The sequence below is a fragment of the Ictidomys tridecemlineatus genome, chromosome 1 (assembly GCF_052094955.1).
Source record: "Ictidomys tridecemlineatus isolate mIctTri1 chromosome 1, mIctTri1.hap1, whole genome shotgun sequence".
In the NCBI taxonomy this organism is placed as follows: Eukaryota; Metazoa; Chordata; class Mammalia; order Rodentia; family Sciuridae; genus Ictidomys; species Ictidomys tridecemlineatus.
Genome location: NC_135477.1, coordinates 102,478,659 through 102,497,794, shown reverse-complemented (window position 1 = coordinate 102,497,794; position 19,136 = coordinate 102,478,659). Strand labels below are relative to the sequence as shown.

At 33.5% G+C, this 19,136-nt stretch overlaps 1 protein-coding gene across 11 annotated transcripts in view; it reads left to right on the top strand.

Moving 5' to 3' along the window:
- The window catches only part of Kiaa0825 (KIAA0825 ortholog), a 383,898-nt gene that overhangs the window by 121,378 nt on the left and 243,384 nt on the right, over positions 1-19,136 (top strand). For all 11 annotated transcript variants that reach the window (XM_078044980.1, XM_040273480.2, XM_078044969.1 and 8 more), the window contains 2 exons: positions 795-977; positions 9,841-9,951. In XM_078044980.1, coding sequence (XP_077901106.1) covers positions 795-977; positions 9,841-9,951 — 294 coding nt within the window. The remainder of the gene's footprint in view (positions 1-794; positions 978-9,840; positions 9,952-19,136) is intronic.

Sequence of the window (19,136 nt, the reverse complement as noted above, 5' to 3'; positions counted from 1 at the left end):
GAAGATTTTGAATGCTTCTGAAAACAAAGAAATGATATATGTCTTAAGGTGATAGATATGCCAGTTACCCTGATCTGATTATTGCACATTGTATTCATGTGTTGAAATGTCACACTATACACCATAAATATGTATAATTATTCTGTCAATTAAAATAAATACATTAAACATTTTTAAATTTAAAAACTTTGGGAATATGGAAACAAAAAAATAGTTTTATAAATAAAATAAATGATAGAGCACATTTTCCACAAATTTATTAACACTAGAAATTTCTGAAAGGATGAGCATCTTCATTTGTGTTTCTGTTGTTATTTCTTCTTATCTCGAACTTGCTGGGAGTAGATGTTACTCCACATATTATAGCCTTTTGACAGCTTAGACATGGATGGAGAGAATTGTTCTGCTATCAAATTTTTACCTACTATGTATGTATGGATAATAGCAAGTTTTTCTTTTCAGCTAGCTTCTCTTTTGCTCAGTGTAATTTAAAGGACAGTCTCTTGAGCTTCTGGAATAAAATCTTGGAAATTCAAAGCAAATGTTTTATGAAAAGCATTCCTAGAATACTATTATAGACCTTAACTATCCCTAACATGATGGTATTATGGGACGTATAACACCAGAAACTCAAAAATGTATCTTTGATGCTTTTTGTTTTTGATCTGAAGCTCTGACATCTAACCAAAACTTTTTATTCTTACATATGCTTAGTACTAGAGATATGAAGGAAAGTATATATACCAAGCCAAAAGTTTATTTTAGTATGATTTTCCTCTTTTTCTTTCTAATAGACTTGATGTGACAACAATTTTAATCTGCACTGAGAACATGTTATGGTCGATTTGTACATCTGTACAAAACCTTGTGAATCCTCATGAGTCTAAAGATGATAAAATTTTTAAAATTCATACCCATTGTAATAATCTGTTTACAACATTAGCCATTTTGACTTCACCATTAACAGAGTTATATAGGTAAGTATCAAATATATTTTATTTTTTAATTATGATTATATATAAAATAATGTATTTAACAAAGCTATTTTCATAGCACTTATTGAATTATGTTAAGTAGCAAGTAGAAATTTTCTGAAGTACATTTTGATATTGTGAATTGGGCCATTCTATAAAATTAATACCAACCAACAGGGGTTTCTTGATTCTCAAACTAATTTAATCTCCCAATATGTATTATGTCTGTCTCCATTTATTGGTCAATCCCATTCAGTTGATAAGTTTCCAATGTAGTTGGAGCATTTTAAGCTTTACTTTTTGACTTATTTTAATGGGTCGATTATTTAGTCATTGCTTGATATGCTGTGAAAAACAAAATCATATCTAGTTGCTTTTGGCTCACCTTAACAATATGTTATAGTTTGGAGCTGAGGCTCAGCTGTAGCATACTTGCCTTACATGTGTGAGGCACTGAGTTTGATTCTCAGTACTACATATAAGTAAATAAAAAATAAAGGTCTATCAACATATAAAAATGTTTTAATTTTACATAATTTGCTCTAATAAAAAATAAATTTTAGAAAATTGTTCTAAAATATGCCCAATTCTGAAAGAGACCTAATGGTTGCATACTTTCAATAAATCTACTATAGAAGTGCTTTTTTCTTCCCTCTAGTACTGGGGATTGAACTCTACCACTGAGCCACATCCCCAGCCACATTTTTGCTTTATTATGAGATAGGGTCTCATTAAGTTACCCAAGCTGGACTCAAGCCTCAGCCTCCTATCTCAGCCACCCATGTAGTTCGGTAACAGATGTGCACTTCTATATCTGGCTAGATTTGTACTTTTAATATTAGGCTTTAGTGTCTTAAGTGATAATGGCAAGTCGAAATAGAAATGAGTAATTAAATGGAAAAAACATTTAAATATTTTACTTAGCTAAACAAGATTTAGAGAAAACTTTCGAACTACTTTTAACTTCTAGTTAATTTGATTCAAGTTTGTAATATTATAGAAGAGGTTTGAGTAGATTTTACAATTAAAACATTAATATTTTATTTAATTCCTCTTGACAATTCCAAATTGTCACTTTTATAATAAAAGACTAAATAATTTTACATTACTAGTTAGATAGTAAAAATTTTATATAATATTTCTATTTCTTAGGCTAAACTAGGTAAAGTTTTCCTTCCTATAACATTCTGGCAAGAGTGACATACAAATCTTTATTTTCAATAAATTTTAGACTTTAGTGTCAGATATTCTAAGAGTACTTAACAACTTTAATTGCAATTTTCCTATAATTTTCACTTACTCTTTCACTGTTGACAAAGCCATTATGTACAGGTTGTTTCTTCTAGGCAATCCAGGTGGAGAACTAACTTTAGAAATGGATAATTCTTTCAGAAATGGAAAGAAAGAGTGAGATAAATCTCCATAAGGTTGAGATTATATACATAATGCTTCATAATCATAAAAAGCTTAAGTCTGAGGCCCATAGTAAATCCTCGCAAACTAAAATGATTTACCATAGATGAAAAAATTGCTATGCTCTCGGTTCAATGGGTCATTTCATCTAAGAGGAAGGCCCTGTGAAAATCAGGAACAAAGTTGACAAATTTCATGGATTTGTCATGGTGAGCAATATTGAATTTCATGCTTTGTCACAGATGAATTGAAAAATTTTAACCCCCAATGCATTTGTAAAACAAATAAATTATTATCAAAGATTGCATACTTTAATAATAATAATAATAATATAATATGTACACTCATTACTGTTAACCTAAGACCTTTTGATACATTTTCTAACAACTACGCAAGTACTCAAATCTCTGATTTGTGCATTAGATACTACACTGTAATCTCATTCAGCAAATTTAAATTGCTAATTTCAATCAGGATTACATTTATAACATTTTATATCAACCATTGCCTCTGGATTTTTCTAATGTGAAACATAGAAAGCTATATTGCTTTCAAAAATCTAGATACACTTTAATTCCTTTTAAAGATTCGTTTATTCCAAAAAAAATACTTTCACATGAATTTACATTGTTTTTCTAGAATATTCTAATCTTTGAGATATATTTTGCTTTTTATTGACAGAGGAAATCTGTCAACAAACTGTATTCAGAAGCCTCCTCCCATGCATATCCACATAGCCAGTTAGTGGTTTCCTTGCTGCACTTGCTTGCATAGACTGTTAGTTTTAGCTTGTATATAGCAAGTTAAATATTAATTCCTAGAGGGATTTGAGGGTGTGACTCAGTGGTATATCCAAGGTCATGAGTTCAATTTCCAGCACTCACACCCCAAATTAATTCCTAAAGTTCTAGGTAAATGCAATTTGATTTCAATTCAATCGTGTTGCCTCTATGATTAAGCACAAGGGATATAAGAGTAAGAAAGATGTAATATCTCTCCTTAGTAATTTAGCAAAGTCTGATAAAATTTTTAATGTTAAAATTAAATAAATTTTTATATTTCTGAAATATTTTGATGTGTCATATCAGAAATCCTGAAAGTTGTTTATTCCAACATAAATAACACAGAAGAGTAAGATTCCAGTAAAAGTCCCAACCTACCAGTCAAAGGCTCAACTCATCAGAAGTAGGTTAGGATATTGCTCAATTAGCCAAGAAATAGTAGACTCATCTTGTCTTACCCATGGAAGCACTTATAAGATTTTTGATCAATGAATTCCAAGGTATTTCAATACCATGTCCATAACTCAATTTCAAATTAATATTAGGTCTTTTGAGATTATGGTCTTAGACTTTGTCTTGTTACATTTTGCTTTGCAACTAATTCACTGTCCCTCAAAAACCAAAATATTTTAGGCTAAAACTTTGTTTTTCATATCTCAAGAATGACCGATATCATTTGGAAAACAGGAAGGTCCTCAACTGTGAAGCATGAAGTATGATTTTGTAAAATGTTGAGCATATAATCTTATGACCCAGCAATGGAAATATGTGTCTTCACAAAGATTCATAGAAGCATTTTGCATGATAGCACAAAGTAGAAGCAAACCAAATACCCATGAACTGGCAAATGGATAAAGAAAATGTGACATATGCATTCAGTGCAATATTATTCAGCAATAAAAAACCAGGATTATTAATATGTGCTTTACTAGGAATGAACCTTAAAAACATTACGCTACATGAAAAAAGCCCGACACAAGAGAACTCTTACTGTTTGGGTACGTTTATTAGAAAAATTCAGAAGAGGCAGATCCATAGAGAAAGAAAACAGATCACTGGTTGCCAGGAACTGAGGGAAAAGGAAAATGGAAAGTGACTGCTAATGGGCACAAAGCTTCTTTTAGAGATAAGGAAAAAAATTAAAATTAGATAGTGATGAAGTTATGCAGCTGTGATTACAGTAGGGACCGTTTAATTGTATACTTTAAATGTGTTAATTTTGAGGCATGTGAATTATATGTCTTAATAAAGCAGTTAAAATTTATATATATTTAATGGAAATAAAATTTTTAAAATATTAAAAATAGTCTGTCAGAAAGTAAAATAATCCATTAAATGATATTTCTTTCCATTTCTGTTTAGAAGGAGGTAAGTCCTTGTATTTTTCTTTCTTTAAATATTATTTTTAAGTGAAAATAACTTTTTAAAAAAACGCATAAAATCAAAAAGCTTTATATGTGGTCCTAATATGTAAAACACTGAGAAAGGACCAGTCATTAATTTTGGAGTTGATCTACACCTCAGCCTTTTACTGGTAGGTTCTTGCTGTACCCTAAGGTCCAGTCTTATTTTCTCTCCACCATTGTCCTGTTCTCTTCCTTCCCTGATGGCTGTGTGCTCTTCATAGATGGCCCCTCAGATTCATCTTCCTTTCCACCAAGCATGTTCTGGCAATACCTTCCATTTATTCTTTCTTTTTTCTTCCCTACCACATATTTACTGTGGCTCAACTATAGACCAAGCAGCACTGTGCCATTGTCTAATTTAAAAATCATCATTTTCTAACCTCAGAGAGTGATTTTTGTTATGAAAAATTCAAGCCAGGGGTCATGAGAAATGTAGGGAACCATAATTTACTCCAATCTTACCAGACATCTCTCAGTGACATTTAAGCAACAAATTTATGGCCCCAGAGGTAGCACTTTTTGTTTGTTTGTTTGTTGTTTTTAAACAAAGAAGTGACTTAGGATTCTGTTTAAATCTTAAAGTAGATTGAATTTGATTATTTCTACATATTCATAATGGCTTTTTATTTTAGGGCTAGCAAAAAGGCTTACATATGCTCAATTTTGGGTGCTTTCTCCTACCAATTCTCCTTGTAAGGTTGTAGTCTTCTCTTGGTATTTTTTCTTATCACCCAGTAATTCTGATATGCACAGATGAAACAAGAAACCCACCCCTCACACCTCTACCCCACTAGAGCTTACATCCTTGGGCTACTTAATTTCTTCATGGGGGCTTATTCCATTAACCTCATAGGAGAACCAATTCTCTTGGGAGGGCAGCCAAGAGTGGCACAAGAAAGGCATAAAACCCAGCTAACTCTTTTTAGCTTTTAGTTGTTCTCACTTTTGATATGCCTTGGATTTATTTCATCCCAGCAGCTGGCTACATAAGCTCAAGAAGCCAATCAGTTTTGTTAAGGGAAAAGTAGCATACATCAGAAACAACAACAACAACAAAAAAAGGAATCTAAAATAGAGAGTGAGGCAGCACTATGGTATGGTCAGCCAGAGGCAGGTGGTGTTAATGAGAGGGAAAGTGTATGGCTCACTGATGTTGGAGAAAGGACAAAGGCAAGAAATTTCCAAAATTCACTTGTATTCCCCCTAAGCAAAACTTATTATACAGTCTGATTTAGGAATGAGAAGAAATGTATTTTGCTTCAACCTATAGACAATTACTTATTTTTAAAGTATTTAAATTTGCTATATCAAAATTCCTTTATGTGCTTGTGGAAAATATAATGCTATGGCTCATACAATTGTTATTTTTTGCTATGAATTATTCAGAGCATCCTCTCTTTTAACTGTATACCAAAACATCATTAGAGGTTATCTAATAGCTAGCTCATAATTTCATTCCCCCATTGAGGCTTCTGGGCCAATTTTCACCCTGTTATACTCTCCAGAATAATGAAACTAATTTGGGATCTTGCTGTGGAATTAAATGCTCATACAGATCCCTCCCCCTCTGAGACCATAAACATCTGCCATAACATCTCTTATAGCCAAATAACCTTACTATTACCAGTATGACTGAGCAACTGTCAGTGGAGTAAAGAGTTTAGGTTCTGGTTCTGGCAGAAATGTCCTTGTAAAAATCTTAGAAATTTTGGCACCAATTAACTATTCTATTATTATTAGATTCTACATTATTTTCTCTAGTCTTCAGTATAAAACTGTAACTAGGCAACCATTTAGTCAATTAGAAATTCCATGTCAGTTTTCAGATAGTCATAAAACCTTCTTAAGAACTTAAGAAAAACTGAAACTAAATAAATTGCTGAACACCATATCTCCAATAAAAAGCATACCCAAGATGCAAACTGAGGCTGTCTGGCTCCATTGCTCCTATATGTACCCATACACTATCTACAAATAACCTTCAGTGTCCCTATCCTTGGGATATGGAGCATATGAAAATAATAACAACAAAACAATAATAATGATAAATGTTAAAGGATTAGAAGTACAGTCCGAGGGAGAAACAAAGCACAGGAGGTGAAGAGAAGGGATATGTTTTAGACACAGTGGTCAGAGGAGACTTAAGAGAAGGTTCTGAGGTGGAGCAATCTGTGGAGCTAGCTGACTACGACACAGAGAGCATTTTAGATAAGGTATTCTGGGAGAAATGTCCAGATAACCGGACAAATAGGTATTTATGCAAAGGGCTCAAAGAAGTAGGCATAGGCTGTGATACTAAGTGTCTTTGTTCATCTCTTTCTGTCCTTTCTGCTCTGCTCATTCATCATTCGTCTCTTGACCCATCTGTTACCCTCAGTCTTTCACATCTTTTGAGACTGCATTTCTCTCCAGACCCTTTCAGCATCTCTTCTGCTTCCTCCTAACAGCATTCTCCTCTTCCTAGTGTGCCAGCTGTTTCACATCCCTTCCCTGCACCCACTCTTAGTGGCCTATCTGGACTCTGATACACTGCTGGAGAATGTCACTCAGCAATCTTTTTGTGCCTATTTACAACCTAACTCCACCCTTTGTTCACTCTCTGGGCAACTCCTTCTTCCATCCTTCTCTCCTTTGACCAACCCCTGAACTTGCACTATCTTACTGTTTGTTAGCAGATGGCTTCGCCCCTGTACTTCTCTCAGAGAATTCAGACCATCATGAATACAGTTTAGCTCCTCACATCCATTTTTTTAAAAATAATTGTGATAGTGGATATTGAACCTGGGGCATCATACATCCTAGGCAAGAGTTGTGCCACAGAGCTACATCTCCATCTCACATTCATTCTTTTTTTAATTTTAAGATTGCTCACTCCATTCTTTTATCCTTATTCTCCTCCCAACCCCTTGACTGCTTTCTGATCAATGTTGTCTATTTTCCCAACTATAGCAAATCTTTTCATCTGAGCTTTTGATAACATTTACCTTGCATTCCATGTCCTTAGTCTTTAAAAAATTTTTTTCCTTGCTTTATCATTATGTTTTGTTCCTAAAACAGTTCACATTGTCTCTGCTTTTGTACCTACCATTCACTCAACACACTCAATTGGACTTCCGGCTGTCATCATGCTAAACAAACAGAGGCAAGATCATCTACATGTACCCAATTGCTAAACTGCAGTAGGTTCTTTCTTTGTTTTATGCTCTCTGAAGTTTTAGGCACTAGTATCCTTTTCTCTTTTCTTGCTTTTCCTAGCATAATTTTTTCCTGGCTCTTTGCTTACTTCTCTAATTGTTCCTTCTTGGTTTCATTTGAGATGTTCTTTTTCTCATCTCACCTTTTAAATGTTGATGTGTTCCAGATATCTGTCTTTGAAAATCTTTTCATATTACATTCTTTCTTTGGTTGAATTCATTCATTTACATGACTTCACCATTATGTGATGATTTCTACATCAAGATATTCAAACTGGATAGCTCTTGGATATGCTAGACCAGTAAATCCAAGTTACTATTGGAAGGCTATCTTTGGGTATATTTCCAGTATATGCAGCCCCCTCAACATATCTCAAATTAGGTAAACTGCCTATGAGATAATCTAGGCTTCTCCCTTTCCCTTAACTTTTACTTTCTATCTCCACTTTCCTGCTATTCCCACCCTATGGTCATTAGAAGATGGATATTGTTCATTCTATTAAGTTAGCTTATATATATATATATATATATATATATATATATATATATATATATATATATATATATTACTTACTATGCTCTCTGTCTCTTACTTGATCTAGGCTGTTTTTCTCTTCTGATTAGTTTAGTGCAATATTATTTTGATCCCCTCCAATCTGCTGCCCTCACTACTATGGAAGTGATTTTTTTAAGAAGTGAAACTGCTGGCATCACTCCCCCACTATAAACTCTTCAATGATTCCTCCATGCTGGTATAATGTCCAGACTTTTGGAAAACCATATCCTGGCATCTGACCTAGCTTCTGATTACCTCTCCAACTCACACAGTGGATTGCCTGGAATATAAACATCACAGCCTGACTTTGAAGCCTATTAAAATTTTTTTCCTGATCTGAAATTTATTTGGGGGAAAATGGCTTTGAAGGAGGAGATGATATATTACATTTCTAAAAAAACTTCCAAGACCACAAGGTGAGAGAGGATCAAATTGGGAAGATATGAGCATATAAGAAACAAACTTTGTAAGATGTGGAGTGAAAAGATGTGGATTGGTTTTCAAAATAGAATTCTATTCTGTACTATATAGGTAGATGTTACCACTTCACAAAATTCCATTTCTAAAATTTTTCCACTCACTACTCCTAACTCTATGGGCAAATATAGTCTATTACTATAAAAATTTTATTAGCCCAGGTTATGTACTAAGGATGTTATGTAACAAATTATTTCTTATTATGTCAAGATTTGTACTTGAATTTGAGCTAACCTAGAAAAATGTTGTAGTCACTTCCAAAAAGTGGTTATAGATCAGATATTGTGGCCAAACTATTCCAATTTTTATATCATAGTAATGTAAAATAAGTTATTTTACAGTCTCTTTCTAGATCCTTAGGAATGTGCAAAATTAATTGTAAAGTTTCAAATATTGTTTAGTACTTATAAAGATTAAAAAGAGGTACCTACTGTTAAGCAGTTTTATATTAATGAAGCAAATATGATTAAATATTAGAATTTATTAAAAACAAATTGAAAAGACCCAATGGGATATAAGACTACAACTCAAGAAAGACATAGGTAGTGTTTGTGTACCTTCATTGCACACTTAATTTAACAAATTTTATAGTGTGTTTTTAAAAAATCTTAAATGATAATTGTTATACCTTTCCCAACTGTAAAAACTGTTAAATTGAGGTTCATAAAGATCCAAATCTCAATTCATACTGTTCCTGGCTCTCCTGACTACCTGATGATTCCTGAATCACCTATTGACAAAATCCCAAGAGAATGAAGTGGGTGCCTTGTTCATTCTATTGCAATGCTATTTTGTATAAAAATCATTTAGTATGGGCTGGGGTTGTAGCTCAGTGGTAGAGTACTTGCTTTGCATGCATGAGGCACTGTGTTCAATCCTCAGTGCCACATAAAAATAAATAAAATATATTGTGTCCATCTACAACTAAAATTTTTAAAAATCATTTAGTGAATATTAAGGAAAATAAAAAGTTACTTCATTTATCTTCATAGTTAATGTTTTCTGAATATTCTAAAATAACTGCTTGTGTTTCCCTAGGACGTTTCAGCATGGCATGGATGAGTCTGCTTCAGATTCCTTAAAATCACTTTTAAACCAACCATTGCATTGGGTTTCTTGCATATCACATTTCTACCCTTCTTTACTCAGGTAAGAAACTGTAAATGACATACTATCTATAATTCTATGATTCCCTTTAAAATTTAGTAGAAACTTGGATTCACAGCTATACATATATCTTATAAAACAAATTTATAATTTTTCACAATAGACAAGTATGTAAAGAGTATGGTTTTTTAGCTCAAGAATTTAAGGCAAATAATAATTCCACTTACTGCTTTAGTGATAAAATGGAAAACAGTGAATTTTTGAAATTTAGTTCTATTTTAGCTAATTGCCTAGCCATTTAAAAATTCATCCTTCTTGATCTATGATGAGGGATTTGACAGTTCTTCAGTTAATTATCAGATATAGACAGGAAAAGTGGATAATCCATGTAACTTAACTCAGAGCCTTAGAAGAGGAGAGAGGAGTAACTTTTATAGTTATGAATAGGGTCTTTCACTATTATTATTTAATTAACAGCATTTAAAAAACAAGAAAAATCGTTTAAAGTTTGAAATGTTCTTCCAGAGTAATCTGATGACATTTTGTGGCATTATAGAGAATGGCAGTTTGATTCTTTGTGGAATATGTCATTGGAAAATGCCTTTGCTTGGTATCTGAGAATAAAAATATCATGCATAGCTGAAGGAGATGTTGTTAATTTCCATGCATTCTTCATTCATCTTGGAAATACATTATCGATGATTTTACTATCTAAGTTGACTGGCTGTATCTCTGTCTTTTAGGAAATGAGAGTCTTTCCCCCATAAATAGAAAGTATGGAAAGTTCATTCACAAAGGCCTCCATAGATACCACAAGAATACACTGCTTGCTTGTATGTGCCTGTCTTCATATAGCCAATGGAGGATCCAGGATTAGTGAGACATAGACCCTAGTTTCACGGACCTCAGTGTATTGCTTATACATAAAACTTTGTCAGCATGTTGATTCATTCCTTGTGACTGATTTCTGGAAATGGAATGCCCTCAATACACTACCAACACAATACCTTGTCTTCTTGCATGTAAATATACTTTTGTGTCCTTAGGAATTAAATAGCTAACTCCATAGTACTCATTACTGCAAAAATAACAAATTAAAAAAACTGAGTATTTTGTAGTATAAATTAAGCAAACAATCTGCATCCTTTAGATGAGTTCCTAAACTTCTAAAACATATTTGTTCTCCACATTACCATCACATTTTATCTTTTTTTATTGCCTGCTTTTGTCTTATATCTGGAACCAGGGGTATTATACCTCCCTCTTTGGGAATAGCTCTCTCTGATTTCCACCTCCAAACCTTATCAGTTCAGCCAGCTAGAGGCCTGGGAAGGCAGCAGGAAATTAGTTTATTTTTCAAATAGTTGGTTATTATATTTAACTTCTTTCTCTTTTTCATAGATAAAGCCAAGTATAAATGAAACAAGATGTTTCTTTCTGCTTTTACTTAGCAAACAATCTCCACTATTATCCTGACAGAAAGATTAGAACATGGGGATGACTTTTCAGCCCATAGTGAAAATGAAGTTTGATTCAAACTTTCTAGAGGGCAATTTAGTAACATGTATCAAAAACTCTAGAATATTTTTGCCTCTTTATTCAGCAATTTCATTTCTAGGAACCAATTATAATGAATTAACCAGAGAATGTTGGCTAAGTTTTATATGTAAATATGTCCAATCAAACATTATTTGTAAAATTTAAAAAATGGAAATAAATTTTCTGTAGTATATTGTTGGACAAATGAGTTATAGGGCAGACATAATGACAAAATTACTATATATGTAATAAAAGGGTTGGTTTAGAAAAACAATAACATAGGGAAATCATTGTGATTTATAGTTAAGGAGGAAATCAGATTATAAATATAAAATCATCCAAGTCAACCCAGTTTTTGAAATGGTGTGTAACAAACAGGATTTCAAGTGTTTTGTGTACTTTATTTGTTTTATCCCTCTGTGACATTTTGTAGGATAAGTACTTATGTGCTTTTTTTTTATGAAAAGAAAGGTTATTTGCAGGTAACAACTTTCTGAAGAGAACAAAGCTGGGTTGTCCAGACCTTAACTTAGCCCATTCCATTCTAAAGTTTCAGCTCTTGACAAGTGCATCTCCACTTTTCAAAGAGAAGACACTTCAAGGTGATACCAAGAGATGTGCAAGTAAAATCACTCCCCCGCAGAAATAAGATTGTCAGTTACTCACTAAGTTTCTTTTTTACAGTAGAACATTGCACAGCCCTTGACACACTAGTGTTTATCTTAAAGTGGAGTTCCCAAACTTCCTAGATGAGATAATCCTTCTTTTCCAGGGAAGGAGCAGTTACTGGAAGTAGGCACAATTGAGAAGGATGACCTATGCTAGACTAGCATATATAGGACCTTACAAAAATATATAAAAAAACAATATTGAAAGAGCTTATAGTACAGCATCTATAGCTTTTGTCTCTGGCTAGTGGGCTTGCAAGTAATATTAATTTGCATTGGTATTTTCCAAATTTCTTAGAATGAGTACAATATAATTTTATTACGTTAAAGATAAGTTTTAAAGAAAGTAAAAGGAAAACTCAATTTCTTTGATTTTTCCTTTGTTCACATGGCGTAGGCTACAACCTCTGTGTAGATGACTTTACTTTTGCATTTCTAGATCTGTTTCTCCAACATTATGATTATGTCAGCTGCTCATGTTTCTTGAATGGTCCACTGTACTAATGGAAACCCAGCATGATGTCCTCCACTATTTTTCCTTCCCCTCTTGCCTTGATCTCCCTCCTTCTCTGTTAAGAGTGTGATTGTTTTTAAATGCTTCTATGATAAAATCTCCTGAGCTTTTTGTTTGCCTAGTCCCAGTCTTCTATCATGTTCACTTGATTTTCCCTCCACAGTTCTCTTAGGACCACTCTTTGGCTCCAGCCTATTGTAATGAACTTAGTCCATTTTACCATTATTTAAAATGTCTAAAATACTGTTTTCATTTTGTCCCTTTCCTCCTTAGAATCCTTCACCCACACTTTTTCCTGCTTTCTTTCCTGGCACAATCAACAAATTTTTCTGCTCCTGTTAAGTCAGTCTCCTCACAAATCCTTAAGTCTGTTTATTATTCCCTGATCTTTAATTTATTGTTCATTCTCAACTTTAGACCTTTAGGAATGTAGTTTTCTCTCCTACAATACCTTTGATTCTTTCCTTGGCCTTTCTGAATTCTTTATGCAAGTCATGATATGAGCACCCCCATCCCTTACACCCATCTGTGTCATACTTTCTGAAAATTATTTTCTGTTAGGTCCATATAATCTGTCTGGAAAGACATGATCCACATGCTTTATGATGTGACAGAACAGTGATATAATCAGAGGAACCTAGGGCAGCAATGAAAGCAATTTAAAAGTAATTTAAATTATTTTATAATTTAATACATATTTAATAATATATTTAATAATTTTATTGAAGTCGTTAGACATGGCATTGGAAATTCCTAGACCATCACCATATGACTTTAAAAATCTGTACTTTTAATCCATTTCTCCTACCTATATCAGCTATCGTTGTATCTCTTTACCCCCAAATTATCTTTTAAAACTCCATTCTTCCCCTTAGCAACTAAAATGAACTGTTCAGGGACATACATGGGTTGCAAGATGACAAACTAAAAATACATTAGCTTTATCTTTTTTGAAAAGGGAAAGCTGAGAGGAGAGGTGATTGGAATAGCTAATATTATGAAGGATCTTAGTAATTAATTCCTCTATTTGTTAATATCTATTAATTGTTTCAGAAAGGATTTGAGTAAGCTTTCAATAATATTAAATAAATTAGGATAATTAATTAAAAGTAAATAAGAAGGAAGAAAAAGATAAAGAAAGAGGACATGAAATTAAGGGTTAAAAATGTATAAATATCTCTATGGATCATAACTTTGTCTATAAGTTTACTAGTGAAAATATAAAGTATATGGAAAAAAACAGAATTTTTTATGTTCCTCATAATCCTGGGAATAGAATATATAAGACTTGACTTTAGGGAATATAAGTGTATTTTCAAAGCATTATAAAATGCTACATTCATTGTCCCTAGCCGGGGGTATAGACTGACAATATGAGTTTATTTAGATAGAGTAATCAGTTTCATACTAGATTAAACTAAGGCATGTTGAGAATATATCAATCTCAAAGTTAATACTATGACACTATTCTGTACTTTCATGTAAATATTCAAGCAAGAATACTGTCTTAGTCACTTAGAGTATATTACATTATAATGCTTTTTATTATTTTTCAAACTTTCATCTTCATGTGATTCTTTAAAGATTTGAAATTTTTTTTAGTTCTTTCTTTGCCAAGTAGGTAATAACTTCACATTGAATCCAAGAAGCATAATCAGTGTGATGTTGTAAACAGTATTCATTTCTTTTATGAGGACAATATGATGTTTTGATTCATGGCCAGTCCAGCCATAGATGTTTCTTTCAACTGTTTTTTGTTATTGTTGTTGTTGTTGTTTTGTTTCTTTAATGCTTTTACTTAATGTAATCCTAGTTGGAGGTCATAGAGCTTTCTCCTTACTGAATATATTAAGGTACCTTTGGCTCTATTAAGTATTAGGTTCACCAAAATGTATTTATTCTTTTCTTTACTAAATGCAATTTATAAAATTTCTCCATGTAAGGCATTATGATGGGTATTAACAGTGAGGGAAAAGACAGATTATGAAGTTTAGGACAAATCCCTTTTCTCAAATTTTACATATTGGTGAAGAATACAGCCTTAGTTACATACTTGACAACAGTACACAATTCCATTGTCTGCTTCCTCCATCTTGAGATACTCTCCTGATTTCCTCCTGAAATAGTCTCTCAATTTCCTTCTTCCATTTTTCTTGCTGTTTCTCTATCTCCTTGTAGGTTCCTGTATTTTAATCTTGCCATTAAATATTGACTATCCTTAGTGTTCTATCAAATAACCTTTTAAAAGTGGTGTTATCATTCCTATGGCTTCCTGGATTTCCTGCGTGCCCTGTTCTATTCATATCTCTAATTTTAACCTCTACTAAGACTACAGAACTATGGGTGCCACTCATACACAAATACCTTCTGAGATTTACACTTAGAGAGTGAAGTCACCATGACCCAAACTGAACTTAGGTTATTTCCCCTCCAATCTGATTCTCTTCTATTAGTCCCTATCTTAGCTAACAATGTCCATCCAATTATTCAACCAGAGATTCCAGAGGAAATCTGGACATCTCTTTTCTTCTCCTACATATCCAATGAATTACTAAGACTCATTAATTTTAACTTCTAATAACTACTATCCATAACATCACTTTTGTCTTAGTCCAAACCAGCATCATCTCTCTCTAACTATGGCAATTACCTACTAGCTTTCTTCCCACTGATATGTTGACCTTCATTTCTAGTATTCTCTAAACTGCAGTCAGAAGTTTCTCAAACCCAGATCTAGTTTCATAGCTCCAATTTTATCATTTTATATTTTGCCTTAAAAATCCTCTCATGAATTCCCTTGTCTTTAATAAGATCTACATAGATGAGGGTCTTACCTTCCTCTCCAAATGCTTCTTTTATCCACTGCCCTGGAAACTGTTATCCACACTTTAGTATTTTTACATTTCCTTCCCAAGCTACTCCTTTCTGCCACAGGATCATTGCACATATTTTTCCATTTCCTTAAATGTCTTCCTTCTTTACCTAGTTAATGCCAACTTCTTTTTGTATCTCAGCTTACATGTTGCTTCTGCAGTGAAGTTGACTCCAGAGACTACTTCACCTCTTTTTGCTACATCTTTTAAGAACATCTTTTGCTTTTCCTTCTTTGAATTTTCATTATAATTTTGTATGAGCATGTGCACTATATGTTTATCCCCAACTAAATTTCATAAGAATAGGTACTGTTTTTTGTTTAATGGTTTGTCTTCATGGTTGAGCACATAGAAGTCATCCAGTAAATATTATTTAAATGAATGAATGACTGAATGAATTAAAAGTATTATCAGACGGGTGTCATGTTAACAAGTATAAACGTTTGATCTGAGTGGTAAAGCTCAGGCATGGGAGGTACAATTTTGATGAGAAAGTGACTGCTAGTATACTAGGGAGAGAACATCTAGAGAGGAGGACAAAGTTTGTCTGCCAACTGGTGCTGACAAGCCACTGCACAGAACTGAAGGAAGAGATGAGAGAGCCTTTACTCTGATGAGGTGCTAAGTGTTATGAAGAGCCAGTGGCCAGGGAAAAGTAACAATAGCTTTCTAACACCAAAGCTCGCAAGTGGCTGTTCCACAAGTGTGGATGAACAGCTAGATCTTAGAAGATATTTTCAAGGGGAAAGGCAGTGTCTGTGGACCATCATTAAGAGAAAATTGGCAACTGATTTAGGTACTTCATATACCTAGATATCTTAACATTTATATTTTCTTTTTCTATTGTGATTTAAAGGTATTATAGAAATGGAGTCAGCAATGCAATAATAAAAATAAGTGTTCCCATTGGACAGATGTGGCTTACATAGTTGTTAATTTTATGATCTTGCAAAGTGAATTACACTATGTGGGTTTCAGTTTTAGTTTAAATTTTGGTGAGGAAGTTGAAACATAAATGCAATACAATCTTTGTTGACCTACTTGCAAGTAGCATGCAATACCGTTGTCTACTTCCTCCATCTTGAAGCATATTCTTCTGAGAGGGTCATGAGAAATTAAATGAGTTAAAGAGCCTCCAAGGCACTTATCATATGAGTACTTACTAAACAATCCTTCATGACTGCTGTGTTAGTAAAGAGTTGTGTGTTTCACAAAGTGGAAGATTTTATCAATTATCTAAGCATGTTGAAAGGACCTACTGCAAGTGTGATAAAATGGAAAGAATATTGAACTGCTTTCTCCCTGGCTCTCTGTACTTATCAGAAGTGTGATGCTTGGGAGACCTTTTTTGAACTCCCTAATACAGGGTATTATCTGGTGGACAGAGACTGATAATAGTCAACAGCTCCAGAAGATAACCTCTGCTTCTCAAGAGGGGAGGCTGGGTGATCCAGTGCCTTAGTGACTCAGTGCTAGATTGGGACCTTGGAGAGAGCCCCAAACTGGTAGCTGAAATGTTTTATTATTTTTAAAATTAAAATTAGATTATATATATTTTTAGAAATGGAATATGCTAACTAGTGTAACATCGAAGTATGGCTCTGTGAATTTTAAATACTATATTTGGGGGATATTTTAGAAAATGGGATCATCCCAAGAAAAAGATTGGTTTGCTAAAAATCAGGAAATCAGCATAAGTCTTCTTGGGTTGAACGACTACCTTCTACATTGTATACCACATAAGTATAGATATAGCCAACATTGAAGAAATGAGAATGTTGACTACATTAGTGACCAAAGCTATTTTAAAAATTAAGGCCAAAAAAAAAGTGTGTGTGGTGTATGTGTGTGTGTGTATACCTCCTAATATATATACATCCTACCTAATATATATACATATATGTATATGTATATAGATATATTCTACTTAATTTCTACTTATAATAATTAAAGATTATAGAGACTTGGCTGTACCCAATATAGAGATTAAAATATATGCAAATATTTTCAATGCTAAAACTACATATCATTTTCACACTTGTGGTTAAAGTGATAAAGAAAATATTTTGAGTTTTTTCCCTCAACTTTTCTATCAGGTACTAAAATTATCTTCTTAGAAAAAAGATGACAAATTGCTTATTTTTTTTCTTAGAATGATTTTGAAGGATAAATTATGGGAAATCAAGAGAGTGCCATAATATGAGAAGTTCTCCACTTTTGTTTTTCCCTGTTAAGGCTTTTACCCTCAGTTTCTTTTTTGTTATACCATTACCTTTGTCCTTGGAGTCATGTAATTTATAGTCTCTGATATAAATTTGTCTTATTAATCCATGACAAGAATCGTCTGGTTGAGATCAGTAACATGGCTCTAATTTGGGAATCAGCTCTGAAATCATAAACTTTATTTTGGTCAAAAACACAGTATCTTCTATCAGGAGGTTCAAAAGAGCCAAACTTCCTCAGAAAATGCAACTTATTCACCAAATATCCTTCAGGTTGAATAGGGGAAAAATAGAGTAATGGAAAGAACATGGGTTTTGTATTTTTGTTTTTAATATTTTTATAGTTGTAGAGGAACAACATGCCTTTATTTAATTACTTTATTTATTTTGTGTGGTGTTGAGGATCGAACCCAGTGCCTCACACAAGCTAGGTAAGCACTCTGCCACTGAGCTACACCCCTAGCCTGAACATAGGTTCTGAAGTCAGAGACACCTGGGTTCAAAGTCCACCAGCTACATTTATTAGCTAAATGGCCTTGGACTAATATCTTAAGATTCCTGAAACAAGGATTAGGTTGAAATGAACACTGAGTACTTTTGTGCATCTCCAAGTTAGAATTTTTTCAAAATACATAACCTGTGACAAAGAATCAAGTGAATATAGTTTATTTTCTATGTGACAACACTTTAAGGGGAATGAATAAGTGAAGAAAAGAAAGATTTGTATAATCAAACCAACTATCAAGGGAATGACTGGAACTTGAAGCATCTGGGGAATTCTGAGAATCAGTATGAAATATGCAGTTCAGAGTTATTCTACCAAAGGAACAAGGATGTTGAGGTATTGATGCGCCAGCTCCCATTGGTCATTGATTGAGGGCACTAACAGCCTGTCTTGCTGGAAAGAAACATAATATTAGAGTCTGTAAACAAGTAATGGGGTGGGGGGAGAGAGGAACAACTTGTGTAAGTTGACACAGCAGGCATGGGAGCCATTTATTGTAGGACAGGAGGGGTACATTCCACACAGCTTATCTTAATTAACATAAACTAGATACAGTAGTCAACCAATAAGGAATCTCCACACTTAATGGCTCCCTGGCGCCACCTCATAAACCACTCCCCCTGGCAAAATACCAGGCGCCATCCTGACTTGTTTACAGACTCTAACACATAGACTGAAAGCATCTTTGCTCCTTTGTTCAATCCAGTGTGAACTGTGAGGTAAGGGCAAAAGGATGTAGGGTCATGGACATCTGCTGTGGTCCCCCTTTGCACTATTGAGATCCACTTCTTTCTCATGTTAAGTTCTCAGAGGCCTATTATTGATTCTTCAAGGTGGCTGGCTTTCTTTCTTTCTTTCTTTCTTTCTAAGAAAAATTTTATTAGGAAAGAGTTGGTAGGACAAGGT